At 37.3% G+C, this 25218-nt stretch overlaps 3 protein-coding genes across 7 annotated transcripts in view; 1 reads left to right on the top strand and 2 right to left on the bottom strand.

The window, feature by feature from the left end:
• The window catches only part of LOC139937372 (serine/threonine-protein kinase 11-interacting protein-like), a 39553-nt gene extending 30492 nt beyond the window's left edge, over positions 1–9061 (bottom strand). For 2 of the 5 annotated variants that reach the window (XM_071932489.1, XM_071932491.1), the window contains exons 1-9: positions 8902–9061; positions 7475–7902; positions 6756–6955; positions 5649–5816; positions 4906–5013; positions 4472–4543; positions 3764–3997; positions 2342–2431; positions 1949–1990 (exon numbers count right to left, since the gene is read on the bottom strand). In XM_071932489.1, coding sequence (XP_071788590.1) covers positions 1949–1990; positions 2342–2431; positions 3764–3997; positions 4472–4543; positions 4906–5013; positions 5649–5816; positions 6756–6955; positions 7475–7532 — 972 coding nt within the window. In that variant the 5' untranslated portion in view covers positions 7533–7902; positions 8902–9061. Of the gene's footprint in view, positions 1–590; positions 667–1948; positions 1991–2341; positions 2432–3763; positions 3998–4471; positions 4544–4905; positions 5014–5648; positions 5817–6755; positions 6956–7474; positions 7903–8901 lie in introns of those variants that run through there. The other 3 variants (XM_071932490.1, XM_071932492.1, XM_071932493.1) reach the window with 3 other exon arrangements.
• Positions 9062–10754: 1693 nt separating this feature from the next.
• Positions 10755–24488, top strand: LOC139937286 (HIG1 domain family member 1A, mitochondrial-like). The gene is made up of 3 exons (XM_071932389.1): positions 10755–10874; positions 13082–13240; positions 19737–24488. Exons 2-3 carry the CDS (start codon positions 13120–13122, stop codon positions 19913–19915), a joined length of 300 nt encoding a protein of 99 aa, XP_071788490.1. The 5' UTR covers positions 10755–10874; positions 13082–13119; the 3' UTR covers positions 19916–24488.
• LOC139937285 (uncharacterized) lies at positions 13247–17456 on the bottom strand. Its single transcript, XM_071932388.1, has 2 exons — positions 17298–17456; positions 13247–15323 (listed from the first exon to the last, which is right to left on the bottom strand). The coding sequence occupies exon 2, from the start codon at positions 15270–15272 to the stop codon at positions 14400–14402; it is 873 nt and encodes a 290-aa protein (XP_071788489.1). The 5' UTR covers positions 15273–15323; positions 17298–17456; the 3' UTR covers positions 13247–14399.
• Positions 24489–25218: the final 730 nt, after the last annotated feature.

Here is a 25218-nt window from a genome sequence, read left to right as displayed (position 1 = left end):
ACATCGTTTGAACAATAAAAAAATTTCTGTAGTATTGACCCGAGTATTTTATACTACACAATGCACTTAAATTTCGGAACCAAAATGTATGCATAGGAAATGACATTCAAATGGCGGTAACGAAAGACGCGCATTTAGTGTGTTCCTTTTGAATGCAGTGCAATTGGTTGCCTCTAAGTTGTCTGTAGAGATTGCTGTATGACAATAGCCAATGATTACTTCCTGCTCTGGACTTCCAACACTTATTAAGGCCCAATTTCATGGCTCTGCTTACCGCCGAATTCTGTGCTTGCGATCAAGATTCCCCAATTACGTGCAAGCGCCGAATTTCTGCGCTAGCCTTGTAAGCCTAGATACCTAGTAACAGGGAGTAAACACCTAATCAGTGAAATACGCTTGCCGTAAGCACAGAATTCCCTGCTTCCGTAAGCGCCGATTCTGTGCTTACGGTAAGCAGAGCCATGAAATTGGGCCCTGACCATCATCAAGTTGACCAACCATTTGGGGTGCGATTTCAAATTCGTAACCAATAATTTTTTGGTCAATGGCAAGTTCAAAAGATAGTTATTGTTACAACTGCGAAAACGCACCTTTGGAAAACATTTGACTGCCCGAGTTCTGTCTCGCAGGACTACCTGTGCACAGGTGCATGTGTGTACCATGCAATGCAGTATGGCTGGCACAGTTTATCTATCATTGAAAACCACATTGGATGATATTGAGTGGATAGCCAGCAGGAGGGTTGACTATACACAACCACACTACAGTATGGTTGTGTACTACCATGGAGGAAGGAAGAGAAGGAGCTCGAACGACCCGCAATAGAACCAAGTGCGCGTGCGCAAGCTCACACACGCCAGGTCGCCCATTGTTTGTGTAAGGGGTATGTGGGTGATTACGAGGTGTCGTTGAACGACCGCGGTACCACGGGTTCGACTTTTGAAGTCCCTTCGTTTGAACTACTTCTCTTCCTTCCTCCATGGTACTACCAACACCAGATTATTGTGTGAGCATGAAATGATCAGTTAATTTTATTGGCAATGAGATGATCTAAAGGCCACGTCTGAATTGGTGGCTATGGCTACGGCTGTTGCCATGGGCCCCTATGCTTCAATGCATGTTGCCATGGTAGTCAATCCACAGTCAGTAGACGAGAATTCGGACTGGGCCAAAAACCACTTGATTGCTCTACATACATGTATGAATTTGATGAACTTCATGTGACAGATTTCAATTAGTAAGGGATTAGATAAAAATGGATTAGCTGGAAACCCTTGTTCTTTTTCATCGGATAGTCTTTGCTTTTTAATTTGTTTTCTTTTTTTTTCTTTTCTTTTTTTTTTGGGGGGGGGGGTGACAGCAAATTTAGATATTTGAGTATTACATACAAGAACCAATGCACCACAACATGACTTCTTAATGTTTTTTTGAAGTCTTTGAACCCGTTTGTGGTAAGGACAAAAATCAGCTTGAAAACCCACATACATGTACATAAAGTGCAGATAAGACCATGTAAAAGAAATAAGAATTGGTACATTTGTAAGTTTCATGCCAGACTACATGCACAAGAAGTTTAACTGTGAGTAAATTAAGACTAGTCAGAGAGTTAAACAAAATTCCCTCAACCATGAAACTTGACAAGGAGGATTGCAGATCTAAAGAGAAAAACCACACAAACATGAAACATTTTATAAAAATTACATCCATCCATGGCAGCCAGCTAAACCTGAGAACGAAAATAATGAAGTGCTCTTTACATTCACGATACAAAATTAACAACCAGGCATCCAGTTGGTAAGGTTGAAATCACTGACAGTTTACACAAACAGAAAGAAAGAAAGTATCGAAAAATAAAAAAAGATATCTAAAGTATCCAAAATTAAAAAAATCTAAATCTACAAATGAGTTATAAGCTCTGTAAGGGAAAGTTTGTGTGATTACTTTTTACCTGGTTTTCTGTATTAGATAGAGGGAGGCCGTCCAGGTACACCTAGCAGAGACAAAGCACCGAGGATTGGGACAAAACAAATTCAAAAAGGAAATGTAAATACTTTTATATTTATTGAAAACCAGAGCCTTGGCACGCAAACAGATTAAAAAACATATTCAATCTGAAGAACTTTTTTTGTTTTTTTTCCAATAAGTGCATCCAATAAGTGCATGGGTGCAACAAATGTGCACTGTTTCCAGCAAAATTTCCTATCACAAACTGGAGCCATGCTATTGCGATCCGCGACTCTATTCATGTGCATTTGCCGTTGGACTGAAAGTAAGATTATTTTAAGCAAGATGGCTTGCTCGTAATAAAAACCGCATGTGAATTAACTTGAAATGGACTTACCTTTCGTGATGAAGCCTCTGGAGGGAGCTTGCTGATAACGATTGATCTGTACTTGGGGTCAAAGGCCAAAGGATTGCCAAGGAGGTTGACCTTTGATGTGAAAAAAATAATCATAATAAAAGTTACGTCGATGAAGTTATGATGGGCAATGTATTTGAACTCAACAACATTTATCACATTGTCATTTGCTTTCGGAAATAATTCAAATAATTAATGAGTAACAACAATTGAGCTGAAATAACATCTTTTGTCCCAAAAGTGGATGGGTAGCTGGAAGGCCAAAGGGTTGTTTTTTATTTATATTAAGTTGTGGTCTCAACGTTTCGAGCAACAAACTCTGATGTTAATTTTGCATCGAAGATAAATAGTATAATTTGTTTACCCTTTTGTGTATTAAGCACTGTATAACCAGTACTTCCTGAGTTCATTATAAAAAAAAAAAGGCAAATCACTTGAGTGGGATAGGAACCCACAACATTTGCACTGCTAGAGCAAATGTCTTACTACTAGACCATCGACCTAATCTGGTGGCTAGAGACCTAACCTGGTGGCTAGAGACCTAACCTGGTGGCTAGAGACAGTTTGAATCCAGCAGGTTTCAGCAGCAGGTACCGCAATGATTTAATGTGGAAAACATTGAGTTGATTTAAAGACACTGAACACTATTGGTAATTGTCAAAGACCAGTCTCCTCACCTAGTGTATCTTAACATATGCATAAAATAACAAACCTGTGAAAATTTGAGCTCAATTGGTCGTCGAAGTTGCGAGATAATAATGAAAGAAAAAACACCCTTCACACGAAGTTGTGTGCATTCAGATGCTTGAATTCGAGACCTCAAATTCTAAGTCCGAGGTCTCAAAATCAAATTCGTGGAAAATTACTTCTTTCTCGAAAACTACTCCACTTCAGAGGGAGCCGTTTCTCACAATGTTTTATACTACCAACCTCGCCCCGTTACCAAGTAAGGTTTTATGCTAATAAATATTTTGAGTAATTACCAATAGTGCCACTGCCTTTAATAGATGATTTGCCTGTTGATTTTTTTCACAGAGCTTGGGAAACTTGGGAGAGTATACAGGGCTTGATACACAACAGTGCGAGGGTAAAAACAAATTATAACAATATGCTCTGCTTGCTTGTCTTCGGGGGCGTGGCAGAAACCTAGGCCCAAATTCATGGCTCTGCTTACCGAAAGCAAATAATCGGCACTTACAGATTAGGGAATTCTATGCTTAGCGCAAGCGTTTTTCACGTGCTAGCGGGAAATTTTGGCTTTTGCGCGCGTGTACCCCACATTACTAGACATTCTACGCTTACACAGAAAGCCCAGGGGAGAATGGTGATTGTAAACGCAGAATTTGGCAGTAAGCAGAGCCGTGAAATTGGACCCAGATATTATTCCTGTCCTATTCTCCTAACCTCTCTAAGATTGTGCAGATACCCCAAGGTTCTTAGCTCGGCACCTTCATACAGGCAGTTGTTCCCCAAGTCTATTTCCAAGAGACTGCTGTAGTCCTCCAAGCCGCCCAGATTGTCCAGGCTGTTATTCCTGATCACCAAGGTCTGAAGGTTGGTGCGGGCGACCAGACCCAGGGACGGCACTCTCTCCAGACGGTTGTACCCAAGGTTGAGATGAGCCAACTCACTCAGACACTGCAGGGAACAAAACAACAGAAGAATACTTGTTTAACAGTTTGTTATCTTGAACCAAAATATTTCTTCTAATAATGCCGAACCACTTGGACTTCATTTTTACTGGTCCTCATATGTTTCAGCCGATAATGTCCACCAGAATATTGTTGTTTCTGTGTCCAGTAACTTTTTAACTGTTTGACTGCCTTGTAACTTCTGCCCTTGTCTATATACTTAACAGACAGAATATTCTCTTGTAATATAATATTAAAAAAGTGTTTTTTGTACATTGACACGTATTTGAATTTTGGTTCAATGCAAATTGTAAAAAAGAAAAGAAAAACAAACCCTGTACATGGGAAGAACCCTGACAGAAATAAATAAATAACCCAGAAATATAAATAGACCTACAACCAAGAACATTCAACTAATGGCACTAAGTGCGCTCAAGTATCAATTGGACTGAAGTAGCTTTGTAAAGCAGTGTCAACTTACCTCCAGGTAATCTCTTGTGTGTCTCAGGTCATTATGACTGAGGTCCAGCATCTTCAGCATGGGTAGTAGCCTCTGTCAAAGTTGGGGGGGGGGAGAGAAAATTAAAATTAAGGCAAATATTCTAACTTTTTAAGCCCAAAATTTCCACAGATTTGTTATGGTTGATCACAAAAAGCATGCACAATATCTGCAACTATTTTGTCAGGTCTACCAATCCCATGCTTTAAGTACCTTTATATTAAAAAAAATCATAACATTTAGGCAACTTTGTGAGGTCTCTAAAGTTCTTTTTTTTCATGGACATGATAGACATAAACAAAAACAGGTAGACAAGCAAACAAAAAAACACCCTTAAACACACCAACAAACAGACAAACAATTTTACAGGTAAATTATACATTAAGATTTCTTCGCCAGAAATGTGAAATACTTACCAGTGAGTCATCGAGGGCGTCAATGTGATTATAGCTTACGTTGAGAGTATGAAGTGCTGACCACGGAGCCTCAGCTAACATATCCCCTCCACAAGAACATAGCAAACTCTGGAAAAACAAACACCATAAATTGAATACACCTGAATATTATATTGGTTTTACCCTTACACTGTTGTGTGTAAAGCACTTTATACTCGGTACTTTCCCGGCTCCTGTGAAAAAAATCCAAGGGAATATTACTTGGGTGGGATTCAAACTCACACTCTGACAACACTAGAGCTTGAATTTGGCACACTACACCCAAATGGCCAAAAGTTAAATGTTACAAATGCTACAACTTCCACATTTCAAATCCAGACATAGTCATAGGTCTTGAGCTTAGGCTTTTTGTGAAGTAACCCACCGGGCTAGTAAACTTTGCATTTTATGCCCCCAGGAAGTTTTAGTAACCCAGATTTTAATCATGTGCTGTCCTAAATGTATCTTTCAGTTCAGATGTATTAATGGTAGTCATCACAAACATGTTGTCATGCTTATTGGTTAAATAAATTTTAACTAGCATCCACACACTTAAAAATAACTTAACACGTTAACAAAAATTGCTATTAGGGGCCCTAGGTTGCACAATCTTTAGAAGTAAACATGGCAAGTTAAGAAGTGGTTGTGTGCTATCCATATAAGTTTTTACTAGAACAAACACACCGGGCTAGTGTTAAGGGCAAGCCCTTGGATCTTAAACACACCTGTAGTGAGTGTACACATCTTGAACAGATCAGAACCTGCAACTGGTTGCGTAGACATCCCAGACCATTCAGCATGTGAACAGGGACCTTCTTGATCTCTAGCATGGTCAGGCTGCTGAATCGAGATATCTCAACGGGACCATGCAATGTACTGGAGGGCTGAACCAACTGTGTGAAAAGCAAAATTCACAAATTAATAGTAAAGACTTGGCAACTTCTCACAACGTGCTGGGGGCTGAACCAACTGTGAAGAAAAAAAATCCACAAATAGGAAAACACTAGAAGTCATCAGAGCATACTGATCGAAACATCGAGTTGAAACCAACGGTTCTTTTCAGAACCACCCAAACTCATTAAGAGACAGTCATTTTATGGTGTTACCGCAAACCTTTTCATATCGTATTTCCACCATTTAAAGTTTCAAATCCTACTTATGAAAAGACTTGGCAATTTCACACAAGATGTAAAACCTTTTAATTGTTTTCACTCAAACAAAACCAGGATCTCCATGTGGATGATATTGAATGGTTCAAATAGTCAACGTAATAACTCACTAAATTATGGACCAGACAGTAGACAGGTAGAAGAGTTAATAAAAAAAAATTGACAAGCTCGATAACAGACCTTTATTTTAAAGGAGAGTGAGTCAATGTATTAAACAATAACATTGTCTGTGGAATGCCAACAAAAAGCATTCCTTAAATTTGTACTGCTATTTCTGCTTAGTAAGCAGCTCTGTGAATTTATAATTGGTTTGCGGTAACACAATGTGTGTATCTACTTGCCAGGTAGAGTTTGTTCTTAAGAGAACTGCCTTTCTTTATTCTACTACCGCAGAGCAGTTGTATTCGGGGGTTTGGGAGACTTCTCAGTTCTGAAAAGAACTGTCCTGCTTTTTAACTATTACCCGGGCGGATGATATAGATAATGGGCTGGGACTACTACTTTAGCTTATAGGATCAGGATTAACTGTACTACCGCGGAATCAGTTCTTAAATTAGTATCAACTTTTTGACTAGCTTGCTCTAGTCATCGTCAGGAGACTCTGTGAAATTGGGCCCAAATACATAGTTGAAAAACCTAAGAGTAAAGTTACTATTTTCAAACCTTGAGTGCTGGTGTTCTCTGCACATAGCTGTATAGAAACTTGACTGTCTGTGGTCGTGTCCTATCCTTGGTAGGGTCAGAGGACGACTGACTCTCTACCAGGGGATCTTCCTCTTCGCTCTGTTTGAAGCACTGGTTAAGGTGGGCCAGGGTGTAGGTGGTGAGAGCGAGGTTGCATCTTCCCTTCAAAATCTTCCCGCCTGGTTGAAAAATAATAAAGATAGTGTACTAGTGTGATGATTTATAGTTATTTGTTTGGCTGTGGGTTTAAATGTTACGAGTTACTTTGAAAACTTTTGGATGGATGGCAGGGTTTGAATATTTCAGTGATTAGCCAATGGGACTAGGGTCCAATTTCATAACTCTGCTTACCGTATAGTTCTGTGATTACAGCAACCTGTAAAACCCATAGTTTTATGGTCCATGAGCGCAGAATTCCACGGTAAGCAAAGCCATGAAGTTGGGCCTAGTTGTCTTATTGTTTTACTATAAACTAGGCCTGGTTATATACGGAGGCCGTGGCCTCTGTTGCCCAAGGATTTGGCCTTGGTGCCCCTTCAAAAAAGTGTCCCATTGACCTTTAGATTTTCCAATGGAAGTGCTCTTTGCAAAATGAAAATGGCCTTGCCCTTTCAAACATGTAATTCCAGGTCTGCATTTGTAAAAATGTGTATCCCAGTTTTGCATGGAAGGAAGCCAACAAGGATTTCACTACTCACTGTTTTTCTGGAAGAAGACCGTTAGCTCCTGGAGCTGATGACAGTCGTTACTCGGCATTTTGACGGTCAAGTTATCGACACCACAATTCAGGATTCAAGGAAATCACTGGAAAGTCATATATCGCAACAAGGAAATGGAATTCCGTGGAGCAATTAGTTGTGTTTATCTGGAACACCATCACTACCTATAGTGGTGTAATTGGAGAACAGCACCATTTCCTCCAGTTGTGTTTATTATCTTCATGAAATAATATGCATGTGTAGTTTTCCTGGCTGATGGAAGTTCATGGGTGAAGTAAATTTCGCTGTGTCAACCGTGTTTACGTATAAAGCTTAAATTCTATGATGCAGCACTGAAGGAACCAAAACTTCTTGATTACTTGTTACCAGATATCCGCTTCTCCACAAAGTATATCACAGTGCCTCTGCTATTGGTTATAAAAGAACATTTACAATCAATAAAAGAAAGCTAAAGTACAATGTCACCAGTATGCACAGTTACAAAAAGCAGGCCTCAAATTAATCCATGACACCCACAGCAATTACCATGGTGCCCTGTGCTTTTGATGTGGTGCTTTTTATAAAAAGTTTTTACATTTCCTCATCTTTAACTGTTTAGACTTTAGTAGAAGTGACCCGGCCTTATTAACAATAACAGCAGAGGGAAAATTGCTGTGCCCTTACAATTCAAGAGGGAAGTTCATTAGATCTAGATAGTTTTTCATTGACAGTGTAAAGTTATTCTACCTCTAGACCCAGTGACTTTGGGCGATAGATTCCTTTTTTTCGAAATTGTTACATTATCGGTTATGACAGTTATGACGGATAATGTCAACATTTTGAAAAAAGGAATCTAGGGCCGCAGTAGTGGACACTATTTGTAATTGTCAAAGACCAGTCTTCTCACTTGGTGTACATGTATCTCAACATATATATGCATAAAACAACAAACCTGTGAAAATTTGAGCTCAATTGGTCGTCGGAGTTGCGAGATAACTATTAAAGGAAAAAACACCCTTGTCACACAAAGTCGTGTGCTTTCAGATATTTGATTTTGAGACCTCAGATTCTAAACTTGAGTTGAGGTCTCAAAATCAAATTCGTGGAAAATTACTTCTTTCTTGAAAACTATGTCATTTCATTGGGAGCCGTTTCTCACAATGTTTTATATACTTAGGCCTACTAACTATCAACATTTCCCCATTACTCGCTACCAAGCAAATGAGGTTTTATGCTGATAATTGGAAAAGTTTCCGTATGGCGCCACCACTTTTTCATTCGAAATAGAATAATATAGTATCTAATTTACCTCAATGAGATATCCCTTTTTGTAAAAATGAGTGAAAAAGTGGTGGCGCCATACGGAAAGTTATCCTACTTTCTTTTAAAAATTAAAAACACATCAAGTATTCATTAACAATTATTACCTGGGTGCTGCAAGTGCAAACAGCTAAAAATAGCAGCTGTCATGAACAGACCAAGAAACGAAGAACTTCACATCATATTCCATTCACAACACACACAATCAAATACAGCTGCTTGGTTTGCTACTTCGAATCCGCTACTTCACACCACACACACGACACACACACATCATGACATACACCACCACTGTCTGCGAGTCATGTGATATTTTTAACCTCCTTCCCAACTTTTCATTCGTGATAGGGTACTGACTTTTAATAGGGGGACGAGCGAAGTTCAGCATACAACTTGGTACACTGTACGTTCGGAAAAAATATATAAACTTTGACGTGACCTTTGCACTCGGTGATCGACTTGTCAGATTGTGTGTGTACGTGATGTGCTCCGTATGTAAATGACACATGTGACCTTGTGCATTGACCCATGGCGTGTTAACTCAAATGCCATTAAGTATCCGAAGTAAATAATTTGCATGCATCCAGGGTAATAACTAAACTTCTCACAGTCCTTGCAAAATTTAGTTTAATAATAATTTTAATTTGTTAATTATAACAATGTTTTGGGATAAGGGTTTATTTAATACCTAAGTAAATTATTGTAATTTGGTTGGAGAGTTGGTTATAATAAGACCATGGCGGTAGCATGGTAAGACCAACTTAATGAATTCGGTGAAAATTGTGTTTTTTTCCGCTCCAAAGTGGCGAAGATTTTACCTCCATGTCGTGCACATGGAAGATGGCCGCTCTATCAGGGAAGGGTCTATTGTTTGATTGCTACACTCTTAGGCAAAACAACACTATTAGTCATTTTGACTAACTTACGTCAAAATCTCATAAACTTGTGGTTCTTTGACTCGTATATATTTTTTTGAGAACAACACAACACACAAATATGAGGTATGGTGTTACAGGAAGCATGCAGTCATTAAAAGTGGAAATAGTAATAAAATACACCAGCAGAACAAAAAAGCAAAGGGCACACGTCCGCACGAAAGATTTTGCGCCAACAGACTCAGAAGAAGATGTGTTCATGCGGGCAGCCTTCAAGCTGCATATGTACAACAGTTGACCAAAGAATGCAAAACAAAAAGGTATCAGTACTGATGAGCATGTTAGACCTACTTCACGTCCTGTTGCAAGTCCACTTGGAAAATAATATTGGAAGCTTGGAATGAGCTTCCCGTGTTAAGCTATCGAGCCCTTCCATTAAAAAAAAAAAAAAAAATGGAAATTTTACAGTGCTGTTTGAAAACAACAAACAGTTTATTTGGGCCAAATAATCTTTTTTTTAAGTATCAGTTGATCGCCCGGCTTCTTTTCCAAAAAGGGGAAGATAAGGCCAGGCCTCCCCCAATTTCTTTTAAATTTTATTGTTATTATTTATTTAAACTAATAAAAGAACACGGTGTCTAATCATAAACCCATAGCCTGTAGTGGTTGACGGTGTCCGCCCAGGTTGTTCGCCGCCGGGATATTATGATTCTAATTACATGGGGCCAATTTCATCTGCTTCAGCACAAAATCTTGCCTTAAGCAAAAAAACCCTTGCTTAGTAAAATCAGATAACTGGCCAAGACTCCACTCAATTGTTATGCTAAGTCAACAACAACCAGTCACAAGCAATGTTTATGGCATGAAATTTTGGCCAGTAACATGTGTAAAATAAGCGAGCTATTTTTCAGCTCTATGAAATTGGCCCCTGGGCTCTGGAAGGAGAACGTTTCAAAAGAGGGCGCTATCACAGAAAAAGTTTGTACACAGTTTGAACAGCGATGAACCTGATTTAAGTGAAGGGAAGACTTTGGGAAGTTTAATCTATTACACACTTACTTCGGATACTTATTTTGCAACTGCTCCCCAGCTGACCGTGGTTTCATCAATCTTCCTGCTGCCTCATCGTCTGCTGCCGAAATTTTTACGACGAAAACGCGTTTGTGATTTATTGACGACACGCACGACTGAAGTCCTCTTTTCAGGTAAAAATGACTAATTGATACAGGTTTCCGGTGAGGAAATAATGGACGAATTATCAATAAAACAATCGTTTAATATGTAATTTGTTTATTTGAATGGACTGATCCCTGATCTGGGCTTATCATTGTGAATCACAATGTGATGCAATTGCAATCTTGATTGCTACCACCACTGCCAGAAAGGGTAAAACCATGGTAAAACTTCCGACAGCCACATTTTAATTCATGATACTTACTTTACCACCCTTTTTCACTAAAATGAGATACTGCTTTTGATAACAGTTATTATTTAGTGAACAAATGGTCGCAGGATAAAGTGTTTCGTAACAATTTGGTGAACATTTTTAACTTATTTTTTTAAAATAAAATAACTTAATTGTTAAAAATAAAAGGCATAAGCCTACAACAATATTAAAAATCCCATCAAACCTTAAGTGTAAGTGTACTGTAAGTGTATAAACAATTAATAAGTTATATTTTCTTTCATCACCAACCCAAAGACTCCAGACCAGAGTTGCACATCTGTTGACTTACAGTAAAACTTAAAAGTAAAGAAACATTTACATTTACTTTTAAATTAAAAGTAAGAAACATTTCTGTATACAGAAATGTTTCTTTACTTTATACACTGTTACAATACATGTGCTGTGGAGTTGTTGGGTTGGTGATACAGAAAGAAATAACTTATTAAAGACAATGGACACTATTGGTAATTGTCAAAGACCAGTCTTCTCACTTGGTGTATCTCAACATATGCATAAAATAACAAACCTGTGAAAATTTGAGCTCAATTGGTCCTCAAAGTTGTGAGATAATAATAATAGAAAAAACACCCTTGTCACACGAAGTTGTGTGCTTTTACTGCTAATAACTGTTTTGATTAATTACCAATAGTGTCCACTGCCTTTATTAAGTTATTTTATATGTTCACCAAATTGTTACTAAACAATTCAAATTGAGTAGCAAAAAGTATATCAGAGTGAGTAGCAAAAACTTTGGAAAGTTTCCGTATCACGCCCCTTCTTTTTCAATAAAAAAAATCAAGATGATGTAGGGGCCTAATCCTATTTTGTAAAAATGAGTGAAAAAGTGGTGGCATGGCAGGATATGGAAAGTTATCCAAAACTTCAACTAAAAAAAACAAAGTCAAAAAGTGATGTTTTCCTTTGGGGTTGGATGAAAGAGTAGCATAAACCATTTAGTTTTTTCTAACAAGTGAGTTTTCTTGAGTTGTATTGTATTTTGTAAGAAAGAGTATCAAAAGCCATTGAGTGGGCGTAATTAAATTCAAGTGAGTTTTTTTAATCGTAAGAAAGTAGCAAAAAACATTGGAGTATTTCAAAATTCAACCGAGATGTTTTAGTTCTTATCCTTATTCTTATTCTTTATTTTGTCCATTAAACAATTACAAATACAAACAGACAGTACACACTGTATATAATAAAATAAATAATATAAATGCAAAAGTAAATACAAAGCAAGATAAACAGGAAATTACAAAACAAACTTAATGTGATGGCCAGGATCAACCAAAGTTGATAGAAAGATTAGCAAAAACCTACTTCTAATCTAAGAATGAGGTTCATTACGCTATCGTCCCCCCATTCATAGCAGAATTAACCGCAGTCATAGTTTTAAGACTAAGACAAGAGTAGCAAAAACCATGCGACCACCCCTTTGCAGTTGAGTACACATGTATTTCATGCGAGTATTTGATTTTGAGTTTTAACAGTTGCAAGGCCAGGTTTTTTGAGTTACAAAGTAAGACTTAAAAGAGTAGCAAAAACTAAGAGTATTCAACATTTTTAAAGTACAGTTAGCAAAAGTCGAGTTCAAGTACTTTGAGAGAGGTATTTTCAGTTTGTAAAGAGTAGCATAAATATTGGGTTTTTATTGAGTATTTAGTGAGTTGTCTTTAGTCGTAAACAGCAGCCAAACTTTTGTTAAATTGTCTACATTAATAGTCAGTTATGAAGAAAATGTTGAAAATATGAGATTTCTGAACCATCTGGAACACGTTTTTGTTTTGAAATTATACAAAGAAATTATGGAATCTAATGAGCATCGTTTCACAGCTTCATGCATTTTTATTAAGATCTAATAGTCACTTAATTTACTAAGAAATTTCACCAAAGTTGCACTTCACACATACCTCAATCAGAAGAACAGCAGCCATTTTAAGAAATTCCTCAACACATTTTCTTTCCCAGATTTCATACTTGACCAGTTGACTTCAGAAACGAAGAAGATGTCTAATTCCGCAAGTCCCAGAACAACACAAACACCGAACATCGACTACGGTCAATACCAGGAGACTGTAACGGAGAAACTGAAGAGGAAGGCCGTCAATGAACCGTTCGTTCCGCTTGGTAAGATACAATTATGTTTAATAATTACGAGACAAGAAACACAATAAAGGGGACTACTTTATTACTGTCACCATTAATGGCACTGAACACGCTTGGTAATTGGCTTTCTGGAGTTTTAATGTTTCACCAAAGGACGCTGAATTGACACAAGGTTTTGGGAATGTTTTCTTTTATATCTGGTGTTGGTTGTAAAAGCCCTTAGCCTGTGCATTCTCGAGCACTCTATTATGGTTTTCTCTGCAAGTTTTTGTTGGGGAAAATGTGCATCGCCACGCACTACACTTCTGCAGGCCCTCCCCTGTATCAAATGTGGAGACGTTCGTGCAAGTCTTATTGCAGAGAGTTCACTATACAGCCAAAGAACAGCAGCCCATTTCACAAATTACTAGAGAATTAATCCTATCTCAAGTTACTTAGGACAGGTTCAATGCATCCTAACGTCTTCGAATACAGAAGTAAATCTTCCTATGTAAGTCCTAAGATTAATCCTAAGAGTTTGGTGAAATCAACGTCTGGTAAAATACAATGACACAGCACTTTAACCAGACAGAATACCTAGTTCAGAAGCTTTATAGGTTCCCACTACATTTTGTTATTTATTGTTTAAAAACACTTAAAATATTTTAATAATAACACGCAACTTTTATAGAGCTCATTTAAGCAAATTGGCATCAATGCGCAAATTGACAAACAATTCTTAACAAACAATATAGAGTATCGAAAAAAGACCTTTCGCTACACACACAAAAATTAGTTCTACACAAATCCTATATTTAAACAAATTAATTACATCCCACCTCATATGAATGAATTAAACTTACTCTGATACTACATATGTAGATTTTAATAAGGGAATCAATGTGTGGTGAAGAGGTTTTCAACTAGTGGTTTAAACCCAACGAGGCCTGGTCACGTATCGCGTGATGTGGAACAACTGCCCGGCCGTTGCTCTCGACCAATAGGAATGAGGAAACTGTCTTGTAAGCACAGGTACAAGCTCGCGTGTCACGCCCACGTTCAACCACTTTTTAATTGTCATACCCTTTTTATTACATAAATGCTATCCACTCACCATCATAATACGTAACTCTTGATTTGAAGATCATATTTTTAATTAAAGGTTTCTGGTTCATTTTGTTCTTACTACCACTGTGGTTTTTTACTTCATTCTTTTCTCATACATCTGTGTGTAGTATGGCATTGAAATATCAATCAAGTTTTGCATTTCAGCTGACACCTCTGGATCAGCTTTAGGTTTTGGCTTCAAAAAACAAGGATGTTTGCGGAAGTTCTTACAGGTTTCTGTGTATTTCAGATTGTTCAGCAGTTCTTGGCTGACAGTCCAGTCTTCCACAACCTCAACCCCAGGTTCCCATCTCAGCAATGCATCACTGTATGGGATTCCCATTTTCTGGCAAAACCTGGACAGAACACCTTCTGGATCATTCAGAAGGTCATCAGAATCTATGATGACGGGGTCGGGATCCAGACCTTTATCTTTGATGTGTGAATATAAATCACACGTTGCCTGTATGAAAGAGGATGCTCTCTCAAATGAAATTTTGCTAATGTCTGCCGTCGCTGGCATTTTTCCCTGTTTGGCCATGAGAGTTATCATTTCCGTCACCACTAAGTGCCACGACGGTAGGACCTTTGCAGGGTTGCGGATCAGGAAGGCATGGCGGTAGCCAGAATCTGGAATGTAGTCAAACTTTCCTGCGATGCAAAACGTCAGCTCTTTGCTGAACACAAACTTATTGTCCGGGTACCCTGTCTCTAGATGATGTTTCAGCCACTCGTACGTGCAGATTGAGCTGTTGAAACCGGATCCAGGATCAGCTTGGGCAACTTCTGATGCTGATGGCGTCTGGCTTTTCTTGTCAAAGAACATTCCTTCCGGTCCGTAGAACCTAGCAGCGGTGTACATCTCAAACAGCATTTTCGAGTCGGGGACATTACTCATACACTTCACAAAAGTAGAAGAGACAGTCCGGGGATAAGACCATAGGATGACTTTGGTTTGCTCGGCCATTGTTACTCAGATTTGTATCCAGATGGAATCAAGTCGTACAGTTCATGCATTCTGAAATGAGAACAAATCAATCAACTTTGCAGTCTCAGAAAACCTAACCTGCGACATAAAATTGTGCACAACATTGAACCCTATAATAAAAATGTTATGAAATATTGGATGCAACTTTTTAGCTCAGTTTAAAGCCATTGGACACTTTCGGGAAACTGTATTTTCCAAGGCCCACACTTCGTGTATCACAACTTATATATAAAATAACAAACCTGTGAAAATTTAGGCTCAATCGGTCATTGGAGTCGGGAGAAAATAACGGGAAAACCCACCCTTGTTTCCGCACGTTTCGCCATGTCATGACATGTGTTTACTATAAATCCGTAATTCTCGGTGTCGAGAATTGATATTGTTTTAATGTTTTCTCAAAAAGTAAAGCATTTCATGGAACAATATTTCAAGAGAAGTCTTTCTTCATTACCTTCTGTAAATCCTGTAAGTTTTGTAAATCTGTGAACCCTTTTTTTTTTTTTTCTGTACCGAAAGTGTATAATGGCTTTAATAGTAATTTGTCTTTGTTCAACCCCAAATCAATTCAATTTAAGATGACATTTTATTTCATGCAAGAGTGAATAAAGTAAATATTGCACTAGAAACTACTGATAAGTAGCCTTGTGATCATTGTGAGAGAGGGGGAGAACATAAGGTCTCAAACCAAGGCTTTATGTAGAAAACAACTTGGGCGCAATTTCATGGCTCTGCTTACCGTAAGCACAGAATCGGCGCTTACAGAAGCAGGGAATTATGTGCTTACGGCAAGCGAATTGCACAGGGTAGCGGCGAATTTTGGCTTCTGCGTGTGCATACTCGACATTACTAGGCATTTTAAGCTTTTAAATACAGGTAGCGCAGAAATTCGGTGCTTCCATGTAAGCAGAGAGTTGGTAAATGGAAGTGCAGAATTCGGCGCTGAGCAGAGCCATGTTGGCCCGAAAAAAACACGGGAAAAAAAAATGACATCCTAAACATGAACGAGATAGACAAGAAAAAACCCAATCCCAAAACATGGTGAGACAGACACGACTGAAAAAGACATTACACAGGGATAATAAATATAAGATTTTATCTGAATTCAGACTTTATGAAGTCAACCTGGCAAACAAACTAAGTTTTTTTTCCCTTCCAAAATGAGCTAAACCTTGCTCTTTGATCTACTTCTGTAGCACTGAGTATACCGTTTCCATAACTTCCTTGAGGTCTACATTTGTATGTATAACTCCCAGAGGTTACCAAAAGGTGGAGATGTCATCATGTCAATGTACCTCCAGAGATCTGGATCCCGGTTTCAGATTTCTTTTCTCTGCAGTGACTCTCACCGACCCCCACCCCTCATTTACATGACAAGTATAACAAGAGTAATTTAACAATAATCACACATAAATGTAGTCAGGGCTTGAACCCACTCCTGGACTGCAGGCCCGAGGCCACTAGTTTGAGTGTTGGGCCAGTAGACTTATGACTGAAGTCTTTTATGGTTTTTTTTTTTATTGAATGATAATGAAGTTCAAGTGTTGATTTTGATCTGCCCAAAAACACCATTCCAGGCACAGACACTGTTGATGATTACCAGTATACTGCAGTAGTCAAAATAATTGTTAGCATAAAAACTTACTTGGTAATGAGCAAGGGAGAACTGGTGATTGTATAAAACATTGTGAGTTCTAAAGTACATGTAGCGTAGTTTTTTGAGAAAGAAGTAATCAGTAAGTAATTACTCACTAAAATGTTTCATTTGAGTTCAAGACCTCAGCAAAGGTCTCGAATTCAAGCATCTGAAAACACACAACTTGTCACAAGGGTGTTTTTTTTCTTCTGATTATTCTCTCGCAAATTTGATGACCAATTGAGTCAAAATTTTGCCCAGGTTTGTTAATTTATGCATGGTTATGTTGGGATACAGCAAGTGAGAAGACTGTTTGTGATACGTAGTGTCGCAGCTATTGGCTCGTTTGAACTATTTACTAAAATACTTACGATTTGAAAAACTTCAGCCGAGTACAATAGTTCTTACATCAACCATGCATCAACGGGCCACACCCCAGTAATGCAGTAGATGTGCAGGTGATCTTGCTCTTGCTTTTTATTTGATCATTGAACTGTTTATATGGCCCCCAAAAATAATGTTCTGTTTCTGTTTACGCGAACTGTGCTAATTTTATGGCACTACAAATAATGTTCTGTTTCTGTTTACGCAAACTGTGCTAATTTTATGGCACTACCCGTAACAATTTATTTTGTGTAAAATAAAGGAAACAAGGGCAAAAGTATCAACACAACAATTAAGAGAAACAAATGATTCCATGAAGAAAATAAATGTTTTGAAACAAAATTGGAATAAAAACTAGATTATCAAGATTTTTTTTCTTCTGATTTCTGTATGGTTTGACTCTCTTTTATGATTCACTCGGCCGTAAAACACTAACAGGTTCCCCTACCAGCAGAAAAATATCCACTTTAGTCCAGCAATGATTTCCAGTCAGTCTGATTGTAGCTTTACAAGATTTATGATGACAGTTACTATACAAAATGCCCCCCAAAAAGTGCCCCGACACAATAAAAAAATACAATATAAATAAACCAAAATGTGTTTGTTCAGGCATAGAGGAAGGACAGTATGGTTCAGGTGGCTTGAATACTGGTACATTGCTTTTAAAATATATTTCTTTTGTCAATTTCATATCTGCTAGGTAGTACTACATGTACATGTAGGTCATTAACGGAATGTTTAACATGTTTAATGTTAAAAAATGTCAAATATAACAGATTTGTATGCAGGATTTGAAATTTTGCATTGTGGAAAAAGGATATGGAAAGGTTTGCGGTAATACCATGTAATGACTATCTCTAATGAGTTGGGGGTGGTTCTGAAATGAACCATTGCTTTCAACTCAACGATTTGTTTGTGTTTACTTCAGATTTGTTTGTGTTTACCAACTCACACCTCTTTTCATTTGTTACTTGAGCATGTTGAGTTGAGAGGAGGGATACAACTCGGTTATTCTATGTCAGGCCCCGAATTTTTCACTGGACCGCAAGCCTGAAGCCTGGTTCATGAATTGCATGTTTTGACATCACAGCTCTGTTTTTTATTTGAATATTCACAGGAGTTTTCCACAACTGTCTATCTACAGTCTGAATGAAGAATAACCATTATAACAATAGAAATATTTTTTGAAAACGTTGTTTCTTTTCACAAGTAACTATAACAAATCTTACTTTTGTAAATTGGGACAAAGAATAAATGTTTAGACAGAGCCAGTCACATATTTTGTGTCTGTGAAAATTTGAGCTCAATCGGTCATCGAAGTTGCGAGATAATAATGAAAGAAACAAAAACACCCTCCTCACACGTACATGTAGTTGTGTGCTTTCAGATGCTTGATTTCGAGACCTCAAGTTCTAAATCTGAGGTCTCGATAAAAATTCGTGGAAAATTACTTCTTTCTCGAAAAACTACGTTACTTCAGAGGGAGCCGTTTCTCACCATGTTTTATACTATCAACAGCTCCCCATTACTTGTTACCAAGTAAGGTTTTATGCTAATAATTATTTTGAGTAATTACCAATAATGTCTTTAACATTAGGGTGGGCTTTATATGTGTTATACAAACACTTCCCTGCAACGAGCTGATGAACATTATTTTCTCCTGCCCTGATACTGCTGTAATGCTGTAAAAAGACTTACGACTCTAATATTATTGAAATTCTTCTCCTGAAGACGAGCAGAGTATACTGTTTGAAACGTCAAGACCAAACCGGCTCTTTTCAGAGCCACCACTCCTTCAAAAGAGATTTTACCCATGGTTGTACTCACAAGTTTACTATTCATATTTTTATTTATAGTTACTCTTATTATTGGAAACATATATCATTAGATATGGATGAAAGATGTCAATTATGAATTTATGAATAAAAAAGGATAATGATGGTGCCACAAATGATCGTGCCAGATGTTTTATTGCTTAGGTTATGATTTGATCAACATGGGGGTACTCCACGGACAGTGTTGAAAGTGTTTCAAGCATCAGTGAATTTAATATATGGATAATTGAAACATGAATTGCCTGTGGAAGTTCAAGGGTTAGAAGCTCTTTGAATTAAAATTGAAGCTGGCTTCTTTAAGACAAAATTTAAACGAAAGTTTAAAGACTATTAAACAAAAATTGATTGGCAGCATGTTGCACCATAGCAGCACCTTATAAACCAGTACATAGTGCTATGTACAGGTACATGTATAAGGAGTACATGTACATGTAGGTCTCATAATTCAAATGTAGTCCCACATACAATACCTTGCAGGAAAAGATTAAATAATGTATAAAGCGCCTTGAGCGTTACTGGGTGGTGGAAATGCTCTCTATAAGAAGCTACTATTATTATTATTTAACCTTCCTGTCTGTTTGCAATACTCAGGTCTCACCGCATTGGTTGGTGCTTTGGTGTGGGGCGCAGTCTCCTACAAGCACAGAAAGGGAATGTCGACCTCCATATACCTAATGAGGCTTCGAGTCGCTGCGCAGACGTGTGTAGTGGGCGCCATGACCATCGGAGCGGGATACACAATGTTAAAAGACTCCAAAAAGGAGGACTAAGAAGTATGCACCCTAGCGCTTTTTATCCTATTTGAATGCCTGCCATAGATATACTTTTTAATTGAGTCACGAACATGGTGTTTTAAAAACAATAGTTGGCCAGTAGTAATGAACCCTTATGCACTGACGTCATCACACGTGCAATGGAAGACACACATCTGCGTACGTGCAGCGCACAGGATGGGCCAATGAGCAACCTTGACCTCAAAACGAGGGCGCCCTATTCTAATGACGTCATATGCAAAAGGTCTATAGTTACAAAAGTACGTGTATCAGAAACTTTTTCAATATTTTTAATCATGTAGAAAGTTTTACTTCGCTTACCACAAAAGTGGTTTAAAATATTCATACATTTTTAAAGACAGTCGACACTATTGGTAATTGTCAAAGACTAGTGTTTACAGTTACATGTAGTGTATCTCAACATATGCATAAAATAACAAACCTGTGAAAATTTGAGCTCAAGCGGTCATTGAATTTGCGAGATAACAATGAAAGAAAAAACACCCTTGTCACACGAAGTTGTGTGCTTTCTGATGCTTGATTTCGAGACCTCAAATTCTAAATTTGAGGTCTCGAAATCAAATTCGTGACAAATTACTTCTTTCTCGAAAACTACGTCACTTCAGAGGGAGCTGTTTCTCACAATGTTTTATACCATCAACCTCTCCCCATTACTTGTAATCAAGAAAGGTTTTATGATGATAATTATTTTGAGTAATTACCAATAGTGTCCACTGCCTTGAAATATTAGAAATACCAAATTCATTTTGTGTGTGTTTAACTTATTTCTGCTTAGACCTACCTGATCAGCTCCTTGTAGAATAAGACACTGTTGCCAAAGAGAAGAAGCAAAACGTTTCCTTATTTGCTTATTTTATTCAGTATCTGCTACCCGCCGTTAAATATCTTTTGTTTGTTGCACACTTAAGGCCTATTCTATTTTAAGAAGCAACAGTCTGTTATCTAAGACTAGAAACATGCACTTTTCAGTTTTAGCTTAAAATTCCTGGATTGCTTTAAAAAATCTAAGTAGTTATTGGGCGTCCATGTGGAGGATGGTTTATTGTTCTCCATCTTCAGCCTTTTTTGCATCAAACTGGGTCCAGGCAAATATTGATAACAGTTACACCAAGAGTTTACTGAACATAAAGATGTGTTTGGTAAAGAACTCTGGCCAGTTGTTGGTATTACAAAAAAATTGTTATAAAAGACACCCTTTGAAGTGATATAGTTTAAGAGAAAGAGGTTATTTTTCACACAAAAATATGAATCTGACAAAGGCTTCAGGCATGAAGTCAACATTTTAAAGTTAACAGGACACTTTTAAAGGGCAACAGGACCAAGTACATTGTATAAGACCAGGGCAACAGAGGCATTGGCTTTTGTGGCCTATGTGTAATTCCTGGCCAGCAAATTATATTTCCCTCATAGGGAAAACATTCCCTGACAGGAATGAAGTATGGGTAAAGCTAATGGTATGTTAGTAACAATAATACTGACTCTTATATAGCGCAATTCCAAAGAATTATAATTGCGTTTTGAACATCATTGCCCTGGGCTACTCGAACATTTATTTCATTCCTTAATCCATCTCGGCACCATGGGGAGTTTATACAGCCTGTGCTGCCAAGTATGTAGCGCACTAAGCTAAATCAATTACAAGACCCATCTCTGCCTTCCCAGGTACCCCTTTACCTCCATGGCGTTGAGAAGGACACAAGTGTCATGACCGGGATTCGAACCCACACCCTGTTGCGTAGGTGCTTTATTCTTGATAACTCCAGAACCCATGTATTGCAATGACGCTAGTAATGAGTTTACTAGTTTAAATTTATTCTGAAAACTAAAATGGTTTGAATAAACTGTGCTTTGCAAAACTCCAAAACTTTCCATCCTGTTACAATAATTTTAACTCTTAATTATTGTATTATTTTCTTTAAATTAATCTCAAATAAAAGTGTGAATAAGATTTTATTTTTTATTTTTTTGTTATTAATTATCTGTTAAACAGTAATAAACCTCCTGAAAGGTACAACTGAAAATCAAATTTTCAAGTTTGTTTTGTATGAAAGTTCTTTCCTTTAGTGCACCCTCCAGTAAAAAGAAAACCTCTGTATTTTTTAAACCCACAAGAAATAAACAAAAAAAGGGGTAATCTCTCAGAGTCCAAGCACATTACTGTGATGGGATTCGAAGCCCCAATTTTTTTTTCACAGCTCAATAAGAGAAAACATTAAATCTTGGATATTGCACTTTTAGATTTTTATCAACTTTTGATATGAATAAGGGGGGGGGGGGGAGACACACACATCAACAACCTTTTCAGCTGTTACTTTTATAACTCTTGAGTTTAAGTTATGGCACAAAAAGTGTATCGGACCTGTATTGCCTGCCAGAAAGGGCCTGGATGGTATGCTTATTCACTCTTTTTGTAAACTAAAGTTTCACACCCTGTATATAAAAGGAACCTACGTGTAGGATTGATCGATTTTGGACCAGAGTTAATTGTGTACAGAAATAATTGTTGTTATGATTTTATTGCCAACCCTTTTGATTATTTCTAGATTAGAGTTTTAATTCAGAGGGCGAATGAACATCTGATGCAGATGTAGATTTATTTTTATATTGAGTTATTATTTGGGGAAATTTGTTGCTTTAGAAACACATTTGAGTTTTTGGATTGAGGTTTTTTGATTGTATTTTTTGCCCTCTGAAAATCAGTAAAATGTGTGTTAAAAAGCCTGACTAAATCTTGAAACACCAGATCACTTGTGGGCTAGCCCTCATAATTAAAACTATCCCTATTTAATATTTTGAGACAGACTCTACTTGTGTCGAAACATCAGGCCATTAATAGTTGATGCATTTGTACCATAGGTCCTTCCGTTTGGTAAGCAGTTTGCAACAGCTAATTCTATGTCCTATTTGATATTTCAATGGTTAAAGGGTCTATGTAACTTTTGTAGGACAAAAAACACAATGTCCACAGATTTACACTAAACTTACACAGTTTGAAGATAATGATAGTAGAAAGCTTCCCTGAAAATATTATGTGCTGAGGTGCTGTAGTTTTTGGGAAATGAGTAAAACAATGTCATGAATATAGTTTTCGTCTCATGAGGCGAAAATGATTTTAATAATTTACAAACATATTTTCATGACATTGTTTTACTCATTTCTCAAAAACTACAGCACCTCAGAAATTAATGTTTGAAGGGAAGCTTTCCACTATCATTATCTTCAAACCCTGTAAGTTTAATGTAAATCTATGGACATTTTGAAAAGGTATCCAAATCCTATGGTTAAGCTTCACACCTTTTATTGTCAGTATGACTGTTGAATGTATTTGTGTTAACAACTTGGACAGCTGTTGTACTATGTAGGTCGAGACAGACTTGTCCAAGGTCCTTGTTATTCTTCCGTCTGGAGATCCCAGATCCGAACCCACTGAGCTCACACAACCATACAGAAAGGGCACTTTTTCTGTGGTACAACTTTAATATAAAATCCTGGAAGGGGTCATGTTTGCATTGGACCCTATATTTGTATTGTGAGTGACCCACATACACTCAGAATCCAGTATGTAATGATTATGCTGTTTTTTTTTTTCCTAAGTAATGTCTATGTCTGGAACTCTGGAAATGATTATGCACTTTTTCTGCTGGGTCCAATTTCATCTCTCTGCTTACTGAGGAACTCTGTGCTTATGGTGCCCTGTAGATCACATAATTTGATTGGCTGTAATCGCATAATTCCGCAGAGCAGAACCATGATAGTTGGCCCTGATCAGCTGATCGTTTCTGTTTCTTCTTCAACTGATTTGTTGCAGATAGTGCTAGAGTGCTATTTAAAAAAAAAAAAAAAAAAAACACAGTCTGCGAAGAATGCACAAATTACTTAAAGCATTCAGAGTCGTGTTTGTGTGGGGTCCCAACAATATCTCATGTTGTATCTTTTAAACTAAACTGTTAATAATATTATGTGAAAAAAAAAAAATCATTGAGTATCTCAAATGAAAATTCAAAACTCCAACTCCTTGACTGAAGAAAAATAAAAATTTCAAGAAATGTTTGACCATAAATTTGGCATGGCAAACTGTCTTTCCCTTCATGTGTTAAATATCGCACCCATTCCGTCTAATAATGTGGATTAATATTTTGAATGAATTAAACCGGTTGGTGGTTTGTTTTAACACTTTAGTTATATTTGGTGCTGTCTTTTGCAAACAATTTTTTGTTTAAATAGCTGCTAAAGCCACTTTGCATAGACTTTGTACTGTTTAAGCTGTACTTGTAGCTCACTGTACTGTTCTTGGGTTTATTCTGATCCCGTAAGTGACCTTCCATTCTTCTATTTATGTTTTGTTCTCCATTGATAGATGTATCTTGAAGTGCTTTCAATATATGTATAGCTAAATACTAAGGTGTAGTTTTATCTTCCATCTGCATTTTAAAGCTTTGTCAACAATTTAAGCAACATTTATCCAAAAATATGCTTAGTATGATTAATAATTGCCTTGTCAAAATTGAAATTGTTATTGAAATAAATAAACCAAAGAAACAAGTAAATCTGTTTTTATATTTTGTAATTTTATGTGTTTTTTGAAATCAACAGCCAATGTGAAATAACTTTAAGTCAATATATGGCAGTGGCAGGTAGGTTATAGGATTGTGCATTTGATGTTACAAGATGGATTAGGCACACATAGTATTTTGCCTGATAACATGTGTCCAGCAAACACAGTTTTTATCCCATTATACACTTTCGGTACAGAAAAAAAGAAAAAAGTTCACAGATTTACAAATAATTTACAGGGTTTACAGAAGGTAATGGTGAAAGACTTCTCTTGAAATATTAGTCCATGACATGCTTTACTTTTTGAGAAAACAGTAAAACAATATAAATTCTCGATAGCGAGAATTACGGATTTATTTTAAACACATGTCATGACATGGCGAAACATGCGGAAACGAGTGGGTTTTTCCCGTTATTTTCTCCCGACTCCGATGAACGATTGAGCCTAAATTTTCACAGGTTTGTTATTTTATATATAAGTTGTGATACACAAAGTGTGGGACTTGGACAACACTGTTTACCGAAAGTGTATAATGGCTCTTAAAAGCACCTGGAACCTGGTTACAAAAATGGGTGTTGTGAATCTGACTGGCCAGCGTCAAATTTCATGGCTCTGTTTACCGCAAATTAATCTGTGCTTACAGCACCCTTCTAAGGGCATAATTCTGTGGGTCTAAGCATAAAATTCTGGGGAATTAGGCCCTCAAGTCACAAAGATTGCATCA

This window comes from Asterias amurensis, chromosome 5 (genome assembly GCF_032118995.1).
Source record: "Asterias amurensis chromosome 5, ASM3211899v1".
NCBI classification, from domain to species: domain Eukaryota; kingdom Metazoa; phylum Echinodermata; class Asteroidea; order Forcipulatida; family Asteriidae; genus Asterias; species Asterias amurensis.
This window is presented reverse-complemented; position numbering and strand designations above follow the sequence as displayed.